The sequence below is a fragment of the Astatotilapia calliptera genome, chromosome 19, assembly GCF_964374335.1.
Source record: "Astatotilapia calliptera chromosome 19, fAstCal68.1, whole genome shotgun sequence".
In the NCBI taxonomy this organism is placed as follows: domain Eukaryota; kingdom Metazoa; phylum Chordata; class Actinopteri; order Cichliformes; family Cichlidae; genus Astatotilapia; species Astatotilapia calliptera.
Genome location: NC_137440.1, coordinates 31,227,963 through 31,251,908, shown reverse-complemented (window position 1 = coordinate 31,251,908; position 23,946 = coordinate 31,227,963). Strand labels below are relative to the sequence as shown.

The 23,946-nt window shown below is 41.6% G+C and overlaps 1 protein-coding gene across 4 annotated transcripts in view; it reads right to left on the bottom strand.

Moving 5' to 3' along the window:
- Window positions 1-805: 805 nt before the first annotated feature.
- The window catches only part of fsip1 (fibrous sheath interacting protein 1), a 29,782-nt gene continuing 6,641 nt past the window's right edge, over window positions 806-23,946 (bottom strand). For 2 of the 4 annotated variants that reach the window (XM_026152202.2, XM_080294051.1), the window contains exons 9-10: window positions 10,213-10,365; window positions 806-1,859 (exon numbers count right to left, since the gene is read on the bottom strand). In XM_026152202.2, coding sequence (XP_026007987.1) covers window positions 1,755-1,859; window positions 10,213-10,365 — 258 coding nt within the window. In that variant the 3' untranslated portion in view covers window positions 806-1,754. Of the gene's footprint in view, window positions 1,860-8,495; window positions 8,648-10,212; window positions 10,366-23,946 lie in introns of those variants that run through there. The other 2 variants (XM_026152204.2, XM_026152205.2) reach the window with 2 other exon arrangements.

Genomic DNA, 23,946 nt, shown 5'->3' with positions numbered 1-23,946 from the left:
AGGTCTCTTTACATTAGCACTGACCTCATTCTTGCCATAATGAGCTCAGTGTTTTTCCATTACCCTAAATGAGCAGTTTATCTTACTCTTCTGAAAATATACTGTTTCAGTTACGCACACATTATTTGTGTACAGGAGACAAATACGCTACATATGCTGTGATTAATGACATGAGTTGCACATGTATGACAAATAAAAGTTTAAAATAGACAGTTTTAATCTAGTCCCATCAGTTAGAAAAGAAAACAGTGACGCAGAGTTCACCGTGTTTGGAAAGTGTCCTTGGAGGTTCACCTGGCTGATTCCAGTGTAGAGGAATGTGAGATAATTCCTGCCGTTTAGACGAGGTCAGAATGCGGGGGTAAGGTGAAGAGTGAGATGAACAGGCCTATAGGTGTCCAGTGCAAGGGGAGTAAAAAGGCAGGGCCTCTGGGCTGAGGTTGAACCGGGTGTGGATTAGCTCCTAAGATTTTGCATGCACGGAGCAAAAAAGGAACAACGTCAAGGGCTTCCAGAGGTCTCTCAAACAAACCAAAACTCATCATTCTTAAAGCTGCCAATCTTTTGTCAGGGTGAACCACTTATGTAAATGACAACTGAGCTCGAAAGAGGTCACACAGGGTCCCATTTCAGAGGATCTCGCTAACCCATCCGCTCTGGAGGAGATCACCTACAGAGCCAGGAATGAGCGGAATGCTTGGAGCTGAGCTACAGCCGACTATCACCACCGTAGAGCACACATCCTCCCTTCTCATTAGCAGCAACGCTGGATGTCTGACCACACATTACTAACACAGACGTTCTATATTTTGTCGGAAAAAGCTTTAATGCACGGCAGCGCTCAGAGTTCACCCCCACAGACACGCTGCTATAAGCTGATGTTTATGTGTGCATTAGAACATTCTGCGGCTACAGCACCCGGTTATTAGATTTAATGACAGCAATTTTCTGTTCTGATCTATGATACTTTGGTTAATAGAAAGCATGGCCCTGCTGCTCTGTTTCCTCATGCAGACATATAAACACAAATAGAAGCAGTGTTATAATCGAGCTACATGTTCAAAACATGCAGACCAATTAGGATTAAAAAAACCCAAACAAAAAAAACAAAACAGTTCCCATCCTAAAGTAACCAAATTTGATGACTATAATTTTTCCACTTTTAACACATTGAATATAAAATATCCATCAGTTTATGCTGCTATACACTGATCAGCTGCAATATTAAAACAATGGACAGGAGATGTGGATATCATTGAAGACTTCATTACAAGACAACATTTAAAATCTCTGGATTTTCCATGAAAGGTATCCCACTTTTCGTGGAAACTTGCACTGATGGTCGGCACCACCTTGCGCCAGCAGGACAGTGCACCCTGCAACAATGCAAAACAATGCTCGAGAACACATCAAGGAATATGACCAAGAGCCCAAGGCATTGACCCGATCTTCAAACTCCCTGCACTTAATCCCATCAAGCATCCATGTGTTCTGCTGCAACAAGCCCAAACCTTAGAAGTGTCATTTCAAGACACCCCAGAAGCCCAGCGTCCTCATCCTCACAGGCCAGGGATGTCTTAATATCACAAACAGGCGCACACGACTTCCCCTAGGTAGCTTTAATTTTGTAAGTCTATAAATGAAGAGACTGTTCTATCATCAGAGATCTAATGCCAAAGTCTAACCACATAAAATCATTAATAAGTCCCAGAAATGATCCCGTCTGGTAGCAGTCAAATCATTTTTTCAGGTCTTTATGTTGAGTCATTCATTTCAAGGTCCTGGCTCCAACTTTTTGCCAGCTCACATCCATCCATCAGGCAAAGTAACTGTTCGTCCGTCAGGTCCGGAGACTCATTCTGCAAAAAAACAAAACAAAACCCACCAACTGATGTAAGATTTCAGTGATGCTTGTGTGAATTTAGAGTTTCAAAATCAATTAAACAGACACAACAATATGTGTGTATTTGCAGATTCGTTCCACATGCAGGCCTACGGTGCGGATGTGTAGATATGTAACTGTTTCCAGGTCACGTCTGCCGAATATTATAAAAAGTGACCAACTGCTGACATCATTCCTGCATTTCTTCCAAACAAATTTTACTGGGTCTAAAGCTTAGTTTCTGACAAGTCCAGACAAAGTGCTGTATTAATACATGACCTCACACAACAGTGGCACTTCATAATAATGTACTGCACCGCTCTGCTTTGTTGGAAGGTGTGTGGGAAAAACACTTCCACTTGGATGCTAGTTTTGTTTTTCTACGCATAAGCCAGACTCCTCACAGGCAGCCTGGGACAGCGAGTGAGTTCAAGGATGAAAGAAAACTAGGTTATGAGGAAAAGGGCTTGAAAGTTAAATAAACATCAAAATCTATTCCTGGGAATGACGCGTCATTTGGCGCTATATGCAAAGTCTGAATTCCTGGCGACCGTAACTAATTTACCTACGCACGTGTGCTCATAGACAAGCGCAAGTTCACGGTGTAAGGACTCTGCACTTTGTTTAAACAGCTGCAACTCAACAGTCAATTTGTTCCAATATTATCGACTCATTACCTTCCGTGACACGAGCACCGTGCCAAGAAAGTGTCAAGAAGAGACAACGTTAAATCTCTGAGTTGAACAGAAATCGCTGTCATCATTCTCTCTGCGCTTGTGTTTTTAGCTGTCAGCCCTAAGTGAAATGAATGTCCCTGGCCTTGAAGTAAGGATGCGATCCAGATATTCTGTCCCTAATCTCAATCACAGTCTTTAGTTAGTATTAACTGATCTTTCCCCCTCCTACTTTTGATCAGCAAAACAATACAACACTGACATTTTAGGGAGTAAGTGAACATGTTGTCCTCAAAGTTAGTGTGCTAGAAGCAGAAAAATGGGCAAGTGTGAGGATTTGAATGACTTTAACATGGACTAAATTGTGATGGTTAGACGGCATCTCCAAAACTGCAGCTCTTTGTAGGGTGGTCCGAGGAAGGAACCGTAGTGTCATGGGTGGCCAAGGCTCACTGATGAAGGCATAAGGTGCTCACATTGCCAAAAATGTAATACAGGCTCTGATAGAAAGAGTCCCAGACACATTACGACTGCCAAAACCCCCAATGCTTTGGACAAAGTCCATCTAGATGTTACTTTAACACGGACTACCTACCTAAGCAGACCATGTACACACTTTCATGGAAACCCTGATAGCTGTGGCCTCTTTCAGCAGGATCATACACCCTGCCACAGGGTGCACAACAATGAGTCTATGGTGTTGATTTGGCCTCCAAATTCCCCAAATCTCAATCCAATTGAGCATCCGTGTGATGGGCTGGTATAAGAAGCGCAATCAATGGAGACCCCACCTTGCAACTTACAGGACTTAAAGTGCTAACATCTTGGTGCCAGATACCACAGCACACCTTCAGGGGTCTAGTGCAGTCCATGCCTCGACAGGTCAGGGCTGTTTTGGCAGCAAAAGGGGGACAAGCACAACATTATACAGGTGGTCATAATGCCTGACTGACGTCCAAAACAATAGATTTTAGAAACCAAAAGCAACAACAGTGACCTAAGAAGATATTAAGCAATGCAATTCTTTTCACCTCTTCCTCACACCGCACAGAGTAATTCCCGTGTCTCATCTACCCCCTTTAGCTAGTACCATTCACCGGTCATATGCTGACCTGACCACCCACTGAAACGCTCCACCCCATTGTCAGTGGGCTGACAAGACATTACCACACAATCCCGTCCATGTTCAAAGTCCTCCAGAATGTAATCATACCCTTTAGGTCATTGCAGGTTGGGTGGTGTTATTCATCTTTACCCTCACAATTATCCAGACATGTCATCATTTACCAATAGACAGGAGCACACAGGCACCACAGACACAAACGCCCCACAGTGCCCCCCTGGAGCGGTTCATTATCTTGACCCTTCAACATTCATGTAGCTGTGGACTTGACCTCTGCTTCTACATGGCGCAAATGAAACAATAAAAGAGCAAGTTCGAAAAAAACAAACAAACAAAAAACGTAAATAAATATAGAGTGTGCACAAAAACATAGAGTTTAAATAAATGTCTATCCATTCTACAGCCGCTTAGCTATTCTTTATATATATTCTTATGTAACAACTGACACCTCGGCCACAGAAAAAGTTTGTTAAGGAAAGGAGACGTACATTTTTCTGAACGTAAGTGAGTAATTCCTGCAACTTGAGACAAATGGCAGAAGAAAAAAATTACAAGTCAATTAGAGGCTTGTCATTATTTTCTGTGTACATGAATGGGGCAATAAAAAGTGCCCCACTGGCTGGAGTCTTAATGGTCTGAAATGCCTCTAACTGATACCAGCCGTCTTGGAGATGGGAACAGGTTAGACTTTCCAACAGAGAGGAGAGGAAAGGAAAGAAGGAAGAAAGAATGTTCTTTCTACTGCTTTGACAAAATGCTACAACTCTTTAAAAGTGGTTGACCTCCGATGACCTCGGTACTTGAGGAGGCCAGGGGTGTCTGTGGGTGACTGATATGTGCTTTCGTGCTGCTACACAGCCATTTAAGGTCCTTCACACGGGTGTTCACTGTTCGTAGACTTAAATTACACCTTTCTTGGCTGCTAATTCAAAGCACATTGTGCGCTGTCGGTCCTGCGTGCTGCACAACAACATTGAATATTTAGTATTTACTGCTGTTTACACTTAGCTCGATTAATGTGATGGTGTTGTGTTTAATATGTTGCTTTGGTTTTTTTTGCTTGTTTCTCTTCTTTTTCTCTCAACAGCTGATCCAGGAGATTCTCCCCCCCCTTCTCACTGTCCCTCTCCCCTTCTGTTTTTCTTTTCCTTCATCTTTCTCTCTCCCTTTCCTATCCCTCACTCATGTCTGTCCCGTCTGTAACATCTGAAAATAAAATAAAATAAATAATAAAAACAAAGGTCGATCAAATGGACCAATACGGCAATGCCACAATGATCCATTTGGCAAAATAAATCCATTGGGTATCCTTGTTGGTCTTCAGACAACAATTCTGACGACTAATGAACCAAATGGGACTGGCAAAAAAAAAAAAAGGTCCTTCATTTCTTCTTGGTGGAAGGTTTCGGTTTCCTAGCAGCAGGGAACACATGAATTTTGGTAAACAGCACAGAAAACTGCTGGGATTACAGGAAAGCTTTCCAAAGAAAATGTTTGATAAAATTGATTAAGGTGCTTCCAGGGAGCATCTCCTTGTTCCACTGGGTTATCAGTGAGACAGGAACAACAATGCTGGGCTTACATGACAGCTCATGAACGCAGAATTCACTATCAGAGCAATTCTGAAGGGAAGTGAATGAGTAAGCAGGAATAGATAAAAACTTTGTTTCTGGGTGGCTTTGGGTCGCGTACATACAAGCATCTCACATATGCAATCTACAGTGAAGAGAAGAGCTGTGTATGCTGCAAAGCCTTAAGCTGGCAATCCCAACCATGATTCTCTGTAATAAACATGTGAAATCCAAGGTGGAAGTGGAAAATCTTGAGTTTGTCAAGTTACAGGCCTTTGACAGTTTCTGTTTTATTGTCACCGGGGTCATTAAATAGTTTTTATTTTAAAGTGAATCCAGTTCTTCCACCAGCAAACAATGGCAAGGCGAGTGAACTTCTTGACCTGAAAGATCAGAACTCTCCGCCACTCTCAGAGCATGATCAGCTTTCCACAGGGAGATAAATCTGGCAAAGACAGAGATGTGGAGCCCTCCAGCTACATTCTGCAGAGGACTACCACCTCTACCACAGCTCATCCTGCGCTTCGTACACACAGGATGCAAGACCAGGTTTGAGCACAAGTGTGGGCCGCTCAGCTTTCAGGGTCACCGACTTCAGTTGCATACCTGAGCTCTATAGTCCACAGACCCAGACGTTACTCCTCCGGGAGAAAGAAGAACTTAGAATGAATGGGAGTGCAATAACTTAATTATTGCACTCCCATTCTGCTATACAGTAGCATAGCACCAACATTATATGTCATGTCAAATAGCAGATAATATATATTTTAACATTTTTTTTAAATGCATAGTAACTCTCCTAAATACCCAAAGAGCCTCTGCTTCAACTCTAACAGCTATATCAACATAAAATAGTCTTTGGTTTTAACTCTAAGAGCCATGTGTCAATTGTTTTGTTCATCCTAGTCTCCTTTGCAGAGCCTGAACAGAAGCAGAAGAGGTTGCAGCAGCAAAAGGTTCAAATCTGACAGATTTAAAGTTGAGAGCTTTGGATTGCATACTTAACAATGACACTGTGTAATTGGGAAAAAAAGACTCTGGCTTTTCTTTACTGTATACTTCCATAGTTTGAATCACAGGTTAAAGTGCAGCGGTCAGGAGTGCTGACTGCCTGAGACGGCTAACGCTAGCTAGACAATGTTCCTATGTTTAATGTGGGACAAACATCTCTGTGCACATGAGAGCTGCTGCTAAAAGTATCTTTCAGTTTCTGAGCTTGCTAACATATTACATATCCTCCCAAATGACACATGTTGTAAAAGTTCAAAATTACTTAATCACCAATCATAACTTCAATATTTAGGAGGCTAGGCAGGCTCAGACGTGCCCCGTGTCATTAAACCTATATTGCATCCATATTTCAAACAGCGTCTGCCATGGTCTGTCCCGAGGCTTGAAGCTTAGGAGCTGTTTCCGCAAATATATCCAAAAGCGGTGTCACCTCCTAAATTTGAATTTGTATATTTGAAGTTGAGTTATAGAGCATGTACAGGAGATAGGAGAGATCATAGTGACACTGAAAAACCTGAGACCAGTGGGGAAGAGACTTTTCTCAAATTGAGCCCTTTCCAAAGATCATACGGTGACAAAGCAGAGCCGATGAGGGAGATAAGCTAGCAGCTAACAGCCATCAGCTGTGGATGCAGTGAAGCGAGGAAAGTGGTGAAGCATGCATAGAGACAGATAATTGATTTTGAGATTCAGATCCAGATAAGTCAATTTATAAATTTTTTTTAACCTAGACTGCTGTTCCGATAAATGCTAGAAATAATGAGGTAATAACAAACTGCTGTAAGTGAGGAAGTATGACTGATAGTGTTGGCCTGATTAAAACAAGACCGTTGGGCTGGAACTATCCTGTTTTACAGTAAATGCTGAGATTGTCCTTCCTTTTGTTGTAGATTTAGGAAGGCAGCCAAAACAGGCTGCAGGAAAACGAGCACCAGATCAACTGTCGAGCATCACACAGTTTCTTCAGAAAAATAGGCTTGTTAACCTCGTCAAATCTGCTATTTTAAGATATCTTTGTTTTACCGTATTTCAAGCATGTTTAAATAAATAGCTACGAAAAACCTAATACTTCACCTTCCTAACTTCTCCTTTAATCACACACTTGAATTTGGTCAAACTCAATAACAGGAATGTCACGGTCTGCGGAGGCAGACCGTGCGGAAATGTGTGTGGTGGACCCAGGAGCGAACACAAGCGAGGATGCAGGAGTGGAGTTAAACAAAAGCGAGCCTTTTATTCTGGCTGATGAAAGGAACAAAACAGAGTGAGGGCAGCATAAGAGTAATAGTTAAACAGAAACCTAAACTGGACATAAACTAAGGAAAAGCTATGGCTGGAGATACGGAAACACAGACGACGCGACACAGACTACATGAAACACAGAGACTAAATACACAAGAGGGATGATCAGGGGAAGTGGCCACACATGGGAACACAGCTGACACATATAAACATAACAAGACAAGGCAGGAGTAAACAACACTGACGGGAGACTGTCAAAGTAAAACAGGAAGTACACAGAGGTGCAAACAGGAGGAGAGAGAGAGCACGGGCATAGTGTGCTGGGGAAACATGGAATGAAACACAAGGAGGGGAGATGAGGGCTCACAGATACATAGAGGGGCACACAGGGGATAAAAGTCACAAGGGGAAGTCAAATAAGGAACAACATAACAGGACAACTCAGGAAACATGGCCTAAATAAGGAACGAAATACAAAAATACAAGAAACTAAGAATACTGGGCCCACATGGCCCAGGACCATGACAAGGAATTTTTTTTAAAAGTGCTCTTAAGCAGTGGTTCACCAGACTCTCTGAAGTTTTTCTCTTCTTCTCTCATTTTCAGTCCAGTCCTTGTACCATTTTACTTTTTTTACATACATGTTTTTTAAGCCACTTAACACTGACATATGAATCACTCAAGCATAAAAACGGCACTCGACCCAAGGGATGAACCACTGTTGTGTTTACACATAACAGAGAAACCCATTTGTATCTTTAGGCACTTTGTTACTAGCAACCTGTTGCAAAAGCATATTATTTGTTCTCCTTTCCTTAGTCGAGTCTATGAAAAATGCCAAAGATAACACAGTTCGACAGGCATAAAATAATATTTTTGCACCAACAAGGTAAGAAGCGTAGTGGTTGCCTCACAGCAAGAAGGTCAAAGCCTTTCTGTTTGGATTGCATGCTCTCCCCGTGTCTGTGTGGGCTCTCCCCAGGTTAGAGGAAGAGGTTAGTTGAGGTTAGAGGGTTTAGGTTAACTGGTGATTCCTTTGCTATAAATGTAAATGGTTGTCTGTTTCTGTGCTGGCCCTGTGAGAAATTGGCCACCTGTCCAGGATGTATGGCTGCTGGTTTAGACTCCAGTCTCACCCACAACCCTGAATTGGATAAGCAGAAGAAAACAGATGGATGTATGGATGGATAAATTTCTTCTTATCACACTTTTAATCCAATAGAAAACTACACAGAAACACTGCATAGCTAGCAGACAGTCGGTGTAACTGGAAATACAGCCTTTGGTTCTATGGCTTACACACAGATCTATTGAAATCATTACAGTGCTCAAGTGAATATTTGTCCCGAAGGCATTCACGGCATTCTGTCTTCACAAGAATGGGATCTTGGGATATATGCATAACATTATCCCTCTGGGGACGGCTGTCACCCAACGTGGAGGCCCAAAAGTCTTGTGAGAGTCTCTGAGTTATGTATGTTATACAAATCAACTTTATGAGTATACTGCAGCTGTGTGAGACTGGTTAAGTATGCCCTCCCAGACAAAATCTGTACAAATAAATCTTTTTCTAGCCACAAAACAAGGCCCGTGGCACTAAAAATATATACACCGTGAGGCTGCTGTTTACATTGAAGTCACTCGCTGGGTTCACTCATTTAGTCACACTATATAAAAATGCAGTGACACATGGTCAAACGCAAAGAGTGTGTTGCAGCACCAGTAGTTAAGGGACTGGTGGGTTTGATGTTTTGGAATCACGATGAAAGAACGGTTTTCCTCGAATGGAGCTCGGCTTAATTAGCAACAAAATTCCACTTGTCTCTCCTTAATTAGGCCAGGAATAGGCCTCAGTTGCATGGCGTGATGCCGTGTGATGTAAGGGTGTGGCTGCCGCTCGGTGGTTTTATTACCTCACTATTTGTCAGAGAAATGCCCATCTTTTATGTTTGAATTAGGCATACTGAATATACATCACGCTGTGATTCATCAGTGTGAGAACTGATGAAAAGAATTCCATAAACAGCAGCAGGAGCTTCCCTTTTAACACCAACAAAGTCTAACAAATAAATGTATTAACCCTGATGTTTTCCTTTTATCTAACAGAAAATTTAAAGTCATAAGAGCCAGAGAGAGCAGAAATCAGGCCCGTCCACCTTTGTTCTTGGAACATTCTTGCATTGTGCCTTTAGTGACAGTCCTCTGGTTGTAACTCTGCAGACTCCTAAGATCAGACGGTGCTCAATGGTTTCTAGGGAACACTGTGGAGCGAAGACACTGAATCTTGGCAAAGATCGCGAGAAAGCAATTAAACGTGGAGGAGGACAAAAAGGCTATCAGTGGAGAAAATGACCATCCTGGCCTTCTGATCAAAACCATGCATCAAGAGAAGCAGAGGGCGAACTTTAGCTCATCGGTATAAACCAGACATGAGACTGTAAACTGAAAAGAGAGAGAAGTGAAATGAGGGAAAAAGAGGAAAAATTATGGGTCTGCAGAGACACGAATGTTGCATGTGATTTCATCTTCTCACTCTAAGAATGACAGAGAATGAGCTGTATGCTTGTAATAATTTGTTACACACGTGTCTACAGATGAGCGCTGTGGAGCATTATAATGCACACAACACAGTCATATTGTGTGTATGCAAGTATTTGGGTGCGCATGAGCATGTGTTTTCTCGTGAGTGTGTAGCTGCTTTGAACTCACAGTCATCTCTTGGCTTTGACCCAGGAGCTCCAGCTGCCGTTGGATCTCTTGGAGCCGCCTCTCCTGCCCTCTCCTCTCCTTTATATCCTGCAGGACCTTCTCTCCTGGCTGCGGGTCCCCATCGCACTTCCAACTAACCTCCGAGCCAAGGCCCTGATACACAACAGACACGAGAGGTTCTCACGGGGGGAAGAAACACCTCATCTCCCGTGGGTGCTCTCCTAGAGTTGTGCTCGTGGCTTCTGGCTGTCACTTGGAAGCATTTAAATGGTGATAAAAGCACATAGCAGTTCACCACAATTAATTCCTGTGAAAGCTTTCCATACTCCTACAGACGAGGAGTAAAACCCGGAACTCATTACAAAGACCTGAAAAAGTCCAAACAGGGGTCAAACATAAATCACCCGTTTGTGGCATCCACGTGCACTGACACATGAACCCCACTCTCATCCAAAACAAACCCTGAAAATGGGTCAGGAGGAAATAGGAGTCACGCTTGGAGGATTATCAACAGATAGCTGATAAGTGGGAGGTCTGTCTTTCCCGACCAAAGCGTGCGCCATTCTCTTTGTATCGTGCACAGAGACCGAAAGAGAGCCTCTTTAAAGCCACTGAATATATGTCAGATTCTTTGTAAATCATAAGTCTGTCATCCTACATCAGCATCAGTATTTGAAAAACAGTTGGCACTTAAAAAAAGAAAAAGAAAAGAGACCCTGCCCACTGGAGAAACTGATCAGGAAGGCTAGCTCTGTGGTCGGCATGAAGCTGGACACTCTGGTGACAGTGGCAGAGAAAAGGACACTAAAGAAACTGCTGGACATTATGAACAATGCTGGGCATCCTCTGCACACGGCCATTAACAACCAGAAGAGTCTGTTCAGTGACAGGTTGCTTCTCCCAAAGACAAGAACTAACAGACTTAAAAACTCCTTTGTCCCACACGCCATCAAACTGTTTAACTCCTCTCTGGAGGGGAGAGGGAGGGGAGACAGGAGGACAAAGGAGGGAACAACTAAGCTGTAGTGCCTCTTCACCTCACTGTGCAATACCTTTTTGTGCAATACTTTTTGTAAATAGTCAACAGTGCAATAGACTCAATACTTGAAATGTGCAATTCACTTGTATTTTTATTTTTTATTCCTATTTATTCTATTTATCCCCTTCGTATATTTTATTTATATTGTCTCTGTATTTATATATGTGTGTGTGTGTGTGTGTGTGTGTGTGTGTGTGTGTGTGTGTGTGTGTGTGTGTGTGTGTGTGTGTGTGTGTGTGTATATATAACAATTCTGTAACTGTAACTTCGGTCGTTGCTGTGCTTTTTTTGGAAGTCGAATTTCCCAGAGGAACCCACCCGAGGGATTAATAAAGTTCTATCTTATCTTATCTTATCTTATCTTATCTTATCTTATCTTACGCCTTCATAAGTAATAATGCAAACATGAAAAATGCTGTAGACACTGTCCGGTACGTGACCTCCGCTAGAGTCGCGTTTTAACCTCTAAAAATAAACAGCTTCTCCATAAAAGCATGCAGCTAGGTTTAAAACAAAAATTGTTGGGTCTGTGTGGACGTTGCCAACCGCACGACTGTTTTGCAGTGTTCGTCCAGCGCCGTGTGGTTAAAATCTCTCGGTTAGTCCGGATGGCAGGCGGGCGTGTGTATGATCTAATAACGTTGAAATTGATGGACATTTCATAAAATTGTTGACATCTCAATAGGGACTCGCATACACCGAAATAGTAGGTTGGTGAAGACAGGGAGGCCCAGAAGAAATTATGAACTTAAACACTGAGCTACTAAATCTGTTATGACACATTTATGGTGGGATGTAATCTTAGTTTAAGCCGGGGTAGGAGGGGGTGCTCGCTAAAGCTGAATTAATGCCTCTTCCCTTGTCAATAAGCCAAACAGACATGCCTATTCAGCTAATATTGTGCATTGCATTTACACAGATTTTTTGGAAATTAGTGATATGACTGCACCTTAATACTCAAGACTTGGCAAAAGCGAATATCTCCTGAATGTTCCAAAGTGTGTGTGGCCTCACCTAGCCGTGCCCTCTGTGTCCTTATAAGGAAATAATGACAGCTTCTATCTGAAGTCTCTTTTAAGTGGTTGTCACTAGAGCCCTTCGGTTCAGACTCAGTCATCCTAGACTACAAAAGCGAGGACCACGATGGGATCAGACTCCTGTCACGCACCAGAGTGAGAGATACAGCATTCCAACCAGGAAAAATAAAAATTAAAGTCTAGCTTTACCCTCATCATCACACCACTAAATGCATGTTGCTAAAAAAGCCCAAATCTTTGGGAGAAACAGTTTATTTAATTTGGAAACGACAGCTGTCCTACTTTTTACTATAGGACTGCAAACATGCAGGGCACAGCTGCCATACAGGCTGCAAACTTCAAAACTGTCTGCGAAAGTTTAACAATAAAATAAGCCATTACTGGCCAGTTCAAGTGACTTGCTACAGATTTTCAAACTTAACCAACACCCTCTGACTAAATTAAGACCCTATAAAATACTTACTTTGTATTCAAGGCACAGCACGAAGGTTCTGTTTTGTGGAACCTCCTGATCTGCTGTGTCCTTTATGAGAGAAGCTTGCTTGTTCTCCCGCAGTCCAAAGACATGTTTAAGGCAGCTGGTAATCTAAAATGGCTATAGGTGTGAATGTGACGTGAATGACGAGTGTCTCATTGTCTTGTGTTGTCCCTGTGATGAGCTGGTTACCTGTCTAGGGTGTACTTTACCTCTCACCTTCTGACAGATAGGATGGGCATCTCCACACAAAAGATTATCTTTTAAACTCTTCTAATCTGTCCATTGGTCAAGGATCTTCTCTCATGGTAACAGCTAACAGAAAACAGATGATAGAAGATAATTTAGGATGTTTACGTAGTTTGTTTCACACTGTGATTATTAATAATACTAAGTGTTAATAAAAACTCCAGTTCCTTGATATCAAAACAGCTCTAGGACCTGTAGCTTATTTCCCCCTCGTGTTAACTGTATGTTCTGTTCATAATACATATGCTGAAATTACAGTAAGGGTTCATTATATTGATTAATATGAGCGTGAGTTGGTCGCGCATGGTCCATCTGGACATACAGCATCAGTTGTAATTCTAAAAAATGAAGTGCCAAGTAAAATAGTTTTTATATTGCTGGAAACTTTAAAGTTCCAGTGTGTAAAATCTCACCACTAGATGTCAGTAGGTTGCAGATTGCAGTCAACTGAATTCTGTTTTCTTTCCCATCCTGTTTCCCCCTAAGTGCATGAACCTAACTATAGTGACCACTATAGGACAAACAACTCTGTCCACCATTTATTTGTAGTGAGCCGTGTACCTCAGCTGTCAATATGCTGGGTGTCCACCTGTATTTCCTCTGGAAGAGACTGTAAATATTCAAGCTCACTTCTGTCCAATGGCAGCAATAATGAGATGAGTTGTTGAAGATATCCTAAACTTTTTTGCAACTGTTACCTGCTGTTAGTTGGCGTTAGGTAACTTCTTTAAACTTTCATATGATGTGCGAAGTGGGAAGTGGGATTTTTAGGATACTTGAGCCTAACATTAGTTGGCACGATATTAGCTTATAACCAGCTGCTGTTGTTTAGCTGTCTGGAGGCGAACAGCTGACAATAATTAACTGCAACAATATCAGGAATAAATAAGCATGTTTATCCCCGACTCTGTGTGTCACAGCCCTGATTTCAGTTCAGAAGATGACGCTGAATGTGAGGAGGACGAGGATGAGATGGAAACGAGGGAGTAGAGCACTGGTGGAGGAGAAAGACATAATGAGAAAGAGATGACAATATCTTACGTGTACAAATGTTAAATGGACAGATATATTTTAAAAGAGCCATTTGTGATTTTGATTACAAAGCGTACAATATATGTAACCACATACATAAAACACGATTAGGCGCAGAGGCAATGACCATCTCGTCCGCTCTTAGTTGGAAAATGTAATCACACACTAATGAATGGATATTTCTGAGTATTTGATACCTTTTTTCTATTAAACAACCTCAAAAAATTCCTTACAGTACCTTTACTGACCTCTGTATATTGTTGCTTTGATGAGGAACATGTGAAAAATGTGTGCAATAAGCTGACATGTGGTTCATGTGTGTTCCATCAAAGAGTCAGTGGATTACAGTCTATTAATTGCCTTACTTTTCCAGCAATGTTTCTAAAAATATAATAGATTAGGCACTTATGATAAATGAGCACAACAAGTTTAGTTCATTTTGCAGGACATTGGCAAGCATTAACAGTAAATTACCATTTGCTCTTGTGCCAGTTAAACGGTAGTAATCACCTCTTGGAAGAGAATGAAGGATTTGTGCATTGACCTTAGCATACTCCAGCTATTGCTCTACTGTTTTGTGCCGCATTTGTGCGTCTTCTTCTTAAATGCTTGATAGCTTTAACTCAGTATGTGACTGAGAGTGACTTCCAAAAAGAACAGGGAAGAGCGAGTGAGGTAGTGTTTATCTGAACAACACAAAGAAATGTGGTAATTGTCCTTTTTGGAGTAACTACTTGACAGGATGTACTAGATCTCCAATAATCACATCACCTATCTGGGTCACAGAATTGCTGGGAGGCCTCAAAAACCTGGATATGTCTCGTTTGAGCATGAAAAACATGTCAAACATAATTAGCTTTATACAGAAAAGTAGGTCTGCCAATCGCTGAAATGTGAATTGACTGCTTCGAACTTTGCTCTGGTGTCACAAACTGAAACATCTTGAATTCAAAATAAATGTTATTAAAAAGAAAAGAAAAACAGTCATTCATGCATGATATCGTGTCGACTGAGAAGCTGCCCTTGTTTTACCTAACAGTTCACATACTTTTTTTCTTGCCAGAGTATAAAATAAGAAGCGTAACCACGGTTATTACGGTTATGCTGCTTGTATGACTTTCAGATAACTCAAACCAGGCGTGCTTTTCACGTTCACTAATTGATTTTTAATATCCCGTGATCAGCTTTATGATCTCTATTAGAAGCATTACATTCCATCCAGACGTTGTCACGGTGTTTGAGTGTGAACCAGCTGCAGCGTTTGATGGATGATCCGCTGTTGTCCAAAGTGACAAAACAAGAAAAATAGCGGGGGGCTTTTTGTGCCAAAAGCTTCGCTTCAAATTAATTCAAAAAAAATCTTGGATGCCCAACACTCAGAAATACTGAATGTGCTACATACTGATGTTCCCATTAAAGCAGCATTTTATTAAATAACATCAATCATATTAGCTTTAATAGCAAAGGGAGCCAGTAAGATTGGCAGACCGGTCTCATTCTCAGATGCATCTCATGAAAACAAAACAAATATTTCGGTCGTCATCACGCATCAGTGCTCTGCTGCAGCCTACAGTGACGAGTATATGTTATTACGTAGTAATAGCACATACCAGCCCAGCGGTTACTTCAGCTTCCTTCGTAGTACGTTATAGATATTAAGGAGGAGAGTCTTAAGCCTGACCAAAACCAATGCGACAGCTTGATGACCTTGTTCACACTTTCAAGACAAGCTAAACAGTGACACATGCTCCGAGGCAGGAAATCCAAGGAAGTGTCAAAAGTAAAATCATAAAAGCTACCACACATGCCAAATAAACTAATTGGTACGATGTGTGGTCTCTCGAGCAAAGTTCACAGGAAAATGACGACTTCTGGATATTTTTCTACATATACTGCAAAGAGTTACGCAAACAGAAGAAAAATACGTTTTTTCTTTGGAAAACAATTATGTGATGTGAACACAGGCCAGCGTTTCTAACAGCAGTTTGTTCAAGCATGCAGTGGTTCACTGGGCTTGATTCTCTGGGTCTTTGTTATATTAAAAGTGCCTGTTGGTCACATTAAGTCACTCGGTCATTAAAGAAAACAGGCTGCATATATAATGGAAACAGCCTGCTTTTGTTATACTTTGAGCTACCAGTTTATTAAACAATCGATTGCAGTTAATTGCAATAGCCCTGCAATAATCGGTGTCCTTTCCAGCCTTAAAACTTGAGTTATTTGTTTCAAATCTACAATATGCTGCGGGGCTTTTTTCAGACTGTGCTTAGTGGTTGACTTCAGTACTCTGAAAGAATGTTATTCGCATCCAAATCCAAGAAACACTTTTCATTATAATAAAACACAGTTTGACAGAAGCCCCATACAAAACTCCAATATATTTTCCACTATGACTTGGGATTCTGTTGGAAGGTTGATTACTGACCGCTCAGTTTGACTCCTGGTAACGCTGTAGAAACTGATTCCTGTTGATTGGAAAATATTCTCCCCCTTGTGTTTGACTTGTTAATGCCCTGTGGCTATGCACTGCACAGGGGCCGTGCTGTGATGATAAAAGAAGGCCAGCCGTGCTGACTCACGCAAAGATGTCTGGTGTTGTTCAGGACAGCACACTTCTCTTTCCTCTGCGTTTCTCTGTTTTCACTCACACTGAATCTTTTTTTTTTTAAAATCTGAAGCATAGAAGGAGCTCAAGCTGTGCCACGTGGACCCAGGCTACCTGCCAAGGCCTGTCCGCATGCCTTGCCACGAGCACTCCCTGTGAGAGCTCAGGAGCAAGCTGTTCAGTAGCTATAGAAGAGCGTTTTCACTTTTCCCTGTTTCTTTCTCGTTCTTACCCAGCTATGACCTGCAGTCATGTGTCAATTTCTCAATCAGAGATTCTGCAACACAGCTGTATGGTATACACAGCCTGTATATAATACCCATTAGGAGCTGACACTCAGGGAAGCAAGGTAATGCAAACAAATGTGCATGTTTTTGCACCACTCGCCACGCACAGAGGCGTATTTTTACCTCTTGAAACCACTCCTCCCTCCTCTGTAAAGTTATGCCACAAATCTGCACCCTAAGAAACAGTGTCAGGGTTTGTATATCACAATCTTAAAAATGTCCCAGATACAAAATTTGTTTGTATCCAAGCTGTCATTTTTCCCCTCCTGAGGTCATGTTTTCCCATCAGTACTTTGGATCCCTGTAGATAACTCGGTGATTGGTGAGCATTCCTAAAGTATTAGAAGATTCACTTGTGGGTCATCTGGATTTTATAGTTGCTTTCTCTTTTAGTATTGAGGGTGGTCCGTAGCAATCACTGCTGCATAGATCATAACCTCCTGGCAGTCCAAAAAGGATGTTAAATGTGAAACGGGTTTAAAGAAAACACACACACACGCCACCTGTGTGTTCACAACAACTCAGCATTATCCAGAGAATAATCAGAGAACAATAACCTGTGTGAAAATTTCACTGCCTCAGGTCACTAAAGAAACATTTGCATTCACAATCCCTTTAAACCATTGAAAATGCTTCACAGTCTGATTCTACTATTAAGAGACACTGCTCATAAAAGTGTCTCCACTCAGCCCCACTTTGCTAACAAAAGGTAGTTTAACTCTCTTCCAAATAATGACACAGTTGAGATCGATGTGAACACAGAGCTTAAGAAGCAGGCCACTTTCAATATTTATCAGAAGCATCTGGAGAAGAAACGCATCCAAGCATCTTTTTGCACTTCTTGTCCATCAATGCTGTGCACTGTCAGGCAATATCTGGCCTATAGTTCAGCTGCTAACATTACACATTGAGTGGACTTTTTTTATATCAATAATAAAAATGAAAGACTGTGAGAATTGACAAGGCAATACAACCCTGTGAAGTTTATGATATCAATTTAAGTATATTTTTTCCAAAATGTGGAATTATTCCGTAAAATACGGTTAGCTCTACCCCGCGTATTAAAATGCAAAGGATAGCAGGTTGTGATTTGGATCATAAAGACAGGAGATCAGCAGATATTTAAAGCTTTGCTAATTGTTAACAGATGTCTGTGCGACTAAGTTACCCACCATCGAGGGCCATAATGAGTGGAACAGTCAGATCTGAACCATGACAAGGAAAAACCTCTCTACACCACTTAACACAACTGCTGGTGTGGAGAACACCAGCGGGAGAGGCGTTTATAAGAAGACAATAAACTGGGTCTCGCGGGAATTATAGGGTGGGGAAGGGTGTGGAGTCTGTGCTTTTTAGCCAAGTTAACCTTGTGAAAAACACCCGGCGTGCCACACGACAACACTGACACCTCAGCTCTGACCAGCTGTCCAGCCAAAACTCGTATTAGATGTTTCATAAACCTATTCAAAAAAAAGGAAAGAAAGGTATTCATCACACTGGTAACCTAAGTTCAACTGCTGTTAATGATTAAAAAGGAAACACTGTCACATTGTTTTCTGTTGCGAGTTAGCATATCTTCCATATTTCAGCGGGGACATGACATCGTATTCCAGGGAGGACCGTTTCTTCCTGACTTCTGAGGATACATCGTCCTTTTTGTTTTCCAACTGTCATCACTATTAACAAGAAACATATTTTTTATTATTATTTTACACAATATTTTTCACCTAATAGTTATGTTTTTGTTTTAAAAGTGTACTACATGATGCTTAAATCTCTGTGAAGATTCAAACTATGAGTCGACAGATAGGCGGAAATGTGCATATGTCTTCTTTTTTTGGATTTAAAAAGCAGTGTGAAAGTATGTTTATTTTTATTATTGATTTCCACTCTATTTAGCTATGAAAAGACGCTCCCCATTTTCATTATTTACATATGAAATTGCTAGGGTAGGGAGCAGGTAGGAAGAGAGCCTGGGGAGGTGAAGGTATGCTCTGGAGAGAAGAGGAATGATATGCGTGTGAATGAGGGGTGCACCAGCGAAGATTCAAGCAGTAAAGGTAGTGAAGGTGGATGAGATTAAATATCTGGGATCAACCATTCAAAGCAACAGAGGGTGCAAAAGAGAGGTGAAGAAGAGAGTGCGTGCAGGTGGAGTCTCAGGGGTGATTGTGGCTCAAGAGTTGGGAGTTCGCCTTGTAATCGGAAGGTTGCCGGTTTGAGACCCTGCTTGGACAGTCTCGGTCGTTGTGTCCTTGGGCGAGACACTTCACCCGTTGCCTACTGGTGGTGGTCAGAGGGCCCGGTGGCGCCAGTGTCCGGCAGCCTCGCCTCTGTCAGTGCGCCCCAGGACGGCTGTGGCTACAATGTAGCTGCCATCACCTGTGTGTGAATGTGTGTGTGAATGGGTGGATGACTGGATATGTAAAGCGCTTTGGGGTCCTTAGGGACTAGTAAAGCGCTATATAAATACAGGCCATTTACCAGGCCATTTGTGACAGAAGAATAGCAGCAGGAGCAAAAGGAAAGGTTTCCAACATGGCACTGAGACCTGCTATGGTATATAATTTATAGACACTAACAAAAAGACAGGTGGGAGTGCTGGAGATGGCAGTTAAAGGATTTCATCCTGTTTTAATGGCAGTCTGGCATTAGAACAGGGGGAAAAATCCACACACATCCTCAGCACCCTGTGGGGTGAGCGAAGAGCTGAAAAAAAACATTAAAAAGAATAATTCCGGGTGCCGTTGCCTAGCCTGTAGAGATCTGTGCATCCCTGCATGGATATCCCAGACGATCACTAACTCACCACCAAATCGGCCGTACTAAACGATGTTACAGGCAGCGTAACGTTCTCCATGACTTTTCCAGACTCTTTCACATCTGTCACATGTGGTCAGGGTGAACCTGCTCTCATCTATAAAAATCCCAAACGTGGTATTCTACTTCATATTCCAATCAGGCTTTACAGTACTGATCAGCGAGCACGGGCCCCATTAGAAGCAGTACTCAGTACTGGCAGTACTCATCCTTTTCCTCCTTGCACAAAGGATCAGATACCGGTCCTCCTGATGGATTAAAGACCTTCTACAGCCCTGTCCAGCTCTCCTAAAGTGACTGTCTTTAATCTCGTCCATGCTCTTGAGACGGTGCTGGAAGACACAGCAAACTTTCTGCCAATGGCACATACTGATGTGACATTCTGCAGGAGCTAAGCTACCTGTGTAACCTCTGTAGGATCCAGACATCACCTCATGCTACCAGTAGTGACACTGACCCTAGCCCAAAACACAACTAGTGAAAAAACAATCAGAAAAGATGAGGAAGTAAAAAAATTCAGTGGTCTGTAAAACAATCCCTGTTTTGGGGCGTTTCATTAACACAAAAGCAGCTTAAACTAATTAACAACAATGCCTTGTTTATTAACTGACCACATCAATATCTCAGAAGTTGAACAAACGTGAGTCTATACTCTGAAAAGTGTTTCTCTATCTATTTTTGAGCAGTATATATATTTATATTTATATATAAACGAATCTTTACCACAGCTTTAATTATATGAATGAACTGAATAAGATACGTTTGCAAACTGTTAGTCAAAAGGGCGTTTTCTGCCCAGCACTCTGGTCTCCCACTTAACATTTGTTGCAGTTAGAATTATGGGCACTCATCAGCAACCACACAGTGTGACTAAGTGACCTCATGCTCTTACATCAAAATATAGCTGACCGGTGCACAACAAAAACACAGCTGGACTTGCACTTCAAATACAGAAGAAGCTTTTGGGGCTTTCAGAGCACATAAACTGTGACACTGATTGAAAACCAAGACTGAAAACCATGACAGCATAAAATGTTAATTTTTATTGCAACCAGACATTTAAAAAAAAGCCAGATTTGAAAGGATGACATATGTAATTCTGATGTAAAGAACTCATACACACCCATGTCACCGAACACCCAATAGCAGCTACTTCTCATGACAGAATCGTCTCTGCTGGCTTCGAGCTGTGGGTGGTGCAGGCATTACCACACAGTGTTACAGTAGGAGGGTGTATTGTACATTAATTCTGCAACCCAACAGATGTTTTTAATGACAGCGAGGCTATTTCATCTGAAGCCTGAGAAAAGGGGAGCAGAGTGAAGAATGCAAAGGGATCGGTGCTGTCATAAGCCCAAAACTGACAGTGTCCAAGGGAAACAGTGATTAAAGTTGTGTTTTATTTCCTTTCACTCCAGGTCTTCAGTGGTTTGTAGCTACCTGAACTTTTTCCTATCATCATAAATGACCAGAGGCAAAGAAAACACTGCTTTTTCCACTAAAGCCTCACCATGACTCACCATGTAGCAATGCAATGATGAATGCAGTGCATTGAAAAAACAATCTTCCTATGCTTTATGGACCGATACATGGACATGTGCTTGGATATCTTAATAGCGTACCATTCAGTCATTACAGTCTAATGACTGACACAGAAAAGGTTCGGTGATATCAAATCTCAAAGCATTGATATCAAAATCTCGTGTGCAAATATTGTACAAGTAGATAATTTGCGATATATGAGGTAGTTTACTCTCGCAGTAGGCTTTATACGGTATGCAGTAAAGATTGCTGGATGTGTTAATATGAAAAGGAAATGCCTAATGAAAGAGGAAAGCAACGTTGGCACTCCTCTACCTCCACCAGGTCTGAAATTACATTCTAATGGGGAGCAACTCTCCTCTGTGGCAGCATCCCAGCTGGTGTCGGGCCTCCCAGACTCCATCAGCCCTCATAGCCTCAACAGAGAGGCTGTGTCGCCAGGGAGAATTTACTATTAAGGTGGCTAGGAATGAAAGAGGGATTATCAATCGCAACTCACTGGGAAAGAACACCGCAGAGTTCGGAACACGCAGATTTAAGACTTCGGATTCTTTATTAGGGAGTGCATGCTCGAGAGAGAATGACTCCCTCTTCTATGTAAAACGTGACAATCTGACACAGCCAGAAAAGAAGAGACAGTGGAAAACATGGAAATCTAGGTCATGACTTAATACGAATGGGGAAAAAACACTTTCGGTGTTGTTGAAACTAATATATCAACGTCGTGTGCATTACAGTCGGCTCTGGAATGAGTCGGCAAACAAGCAGGTCCACGCTACACGAATGGTTTCGGTTAGAAGCTCAGGAGCTGCTGCCTAAGAAGAAAGGTAAGTTGAAAACAAAGGCGTATTTCCTTTTATGAGCACCTTAAGGATTTACAGCCACTGGTGCGATTTATTGTTGCGGATGGCTGTTTTTTAATCTGCGCCACAACAGCAAGACGGGAGCGAGCTGAGGTTAGAAAACACTTGATTTTTCACACCTGTGGGCTGCATTTTGAAGTTTATCATTTGCTCAACTGGTTATTTGCTTTTCATAATCTGAGTGTCATTGTTCAATTCACATTTTACATCAATTGAAAAGGAATGCCTGAATTAGCCATTTCAACACTAATGGAGAGCAGATGATGGATGGATGATGGGGGGGGGGGGGTTACTTTTCCAGGATCTCTTTTGAGCAGGCGAGATGATTAAAGGGGTGGGAAGGGAGGGAAAGTAGGCTGCACAAAGTGACACATCCAGCTGTCTACTATTATCACGATTTCATACTACTGGCCAGAAGTCCAGTTCACATCATGTGGGGAGAATCTTGCACAAGAGAGGATCGTCTTATTTTGAATGGTATTACTTATAGTACCAGATTACTGAGTAGTGACAGTAATGAGTAATGATAATATGGTTCAACCTAAGTATCAGTTTAGCCATTTAAAACAGTGGTGTTTGAAGAGGCAGTGTGTCACCTTTGCCAAAGACTTCACCTTTTTTGATGGTATGCATCTGGCACTCTACTCAGCCAGGTTATAGATCCGTTTATCATCCGGACAGATGCTGTGCATAGATGAACCGACGTGGAATAATTACTGCATCCAACTCAACTTTAAATGCTACACTTGGTTAAACTGCCATTTCCACATATGATTGACTACACTTACAGTGTGAGAGTGAAATAATTAGATCGACGCCATAAACATTCTGGACATCATATCATACGTACTTCGCATGTTGTTCCAGCACCGAGATTCAAGGTTTGCAGTTTTTCCTAGACTAGATCCAGTAGTGATAGTAGAAAATGGCACCCTGGGTTCTCAACATTGACTTCAAAAAAACATCATTTTCCACCGACAGGTTACACACATGCCATCTGGCTTTGAAAACACAGTGATATAAAGTCCTGAGATAACTCACTGAGCTCACGTCTAGGATTAGGCCAGGATAGAGGACTGAGGCCTGGAAAATTCTTTTTACAGTTATAAATATCGGTAAAAATGGAATATTTGATGTTGTAGTGATGTACAGGTCAGAGTCAAAACTTAGAAAATGTACAGCATTTAAGAGGTAAAGGTTAGCAGGTAGCATTTGATTCTAACTGTATAAATACCATATTTAGCACATACAAGTCCCCCTTACTCACATGGGAAGAACATACACTACCAGTCAAAAGTCTGGACACACCTTCTCATTTAATTGTTTTTCTTTATTTTTACTACTCTCTACATTGTAGATACTCACTGAAGACATCAAATATATGAAGCAAGAGTGTGCAAAGCAGTAATCAAAGCAAAGGGTGGCTATTAAGAAGAATCTAAAATATAAAACATGCTTTGAGTTAGTTCATAGTTCATAGTTTTTGCATTCATAGTTTTGATCCCTTCATTGAGAATCTACAATGTAAATAGTCATAAAAATAAAGAAAAACCTTTAAATGAGAAGCTGTGTCCAAACTTTTGACTGGTAGTGTTTGTAAGAAAACTTTTTGCATTAAAATCTGCCAGCAGCTAATACTGCATGAAAAGCATTGTAATATGCTCCTTACATGGAAATGTGGAAAATTGGATGGAAACATGAGACAAAGCCTCTGCACTTGCACAATAATATCTCCCACCACTGGTGAACGGGGGTGAGATCTCCGAGGTCTAGTATAGAGTATAA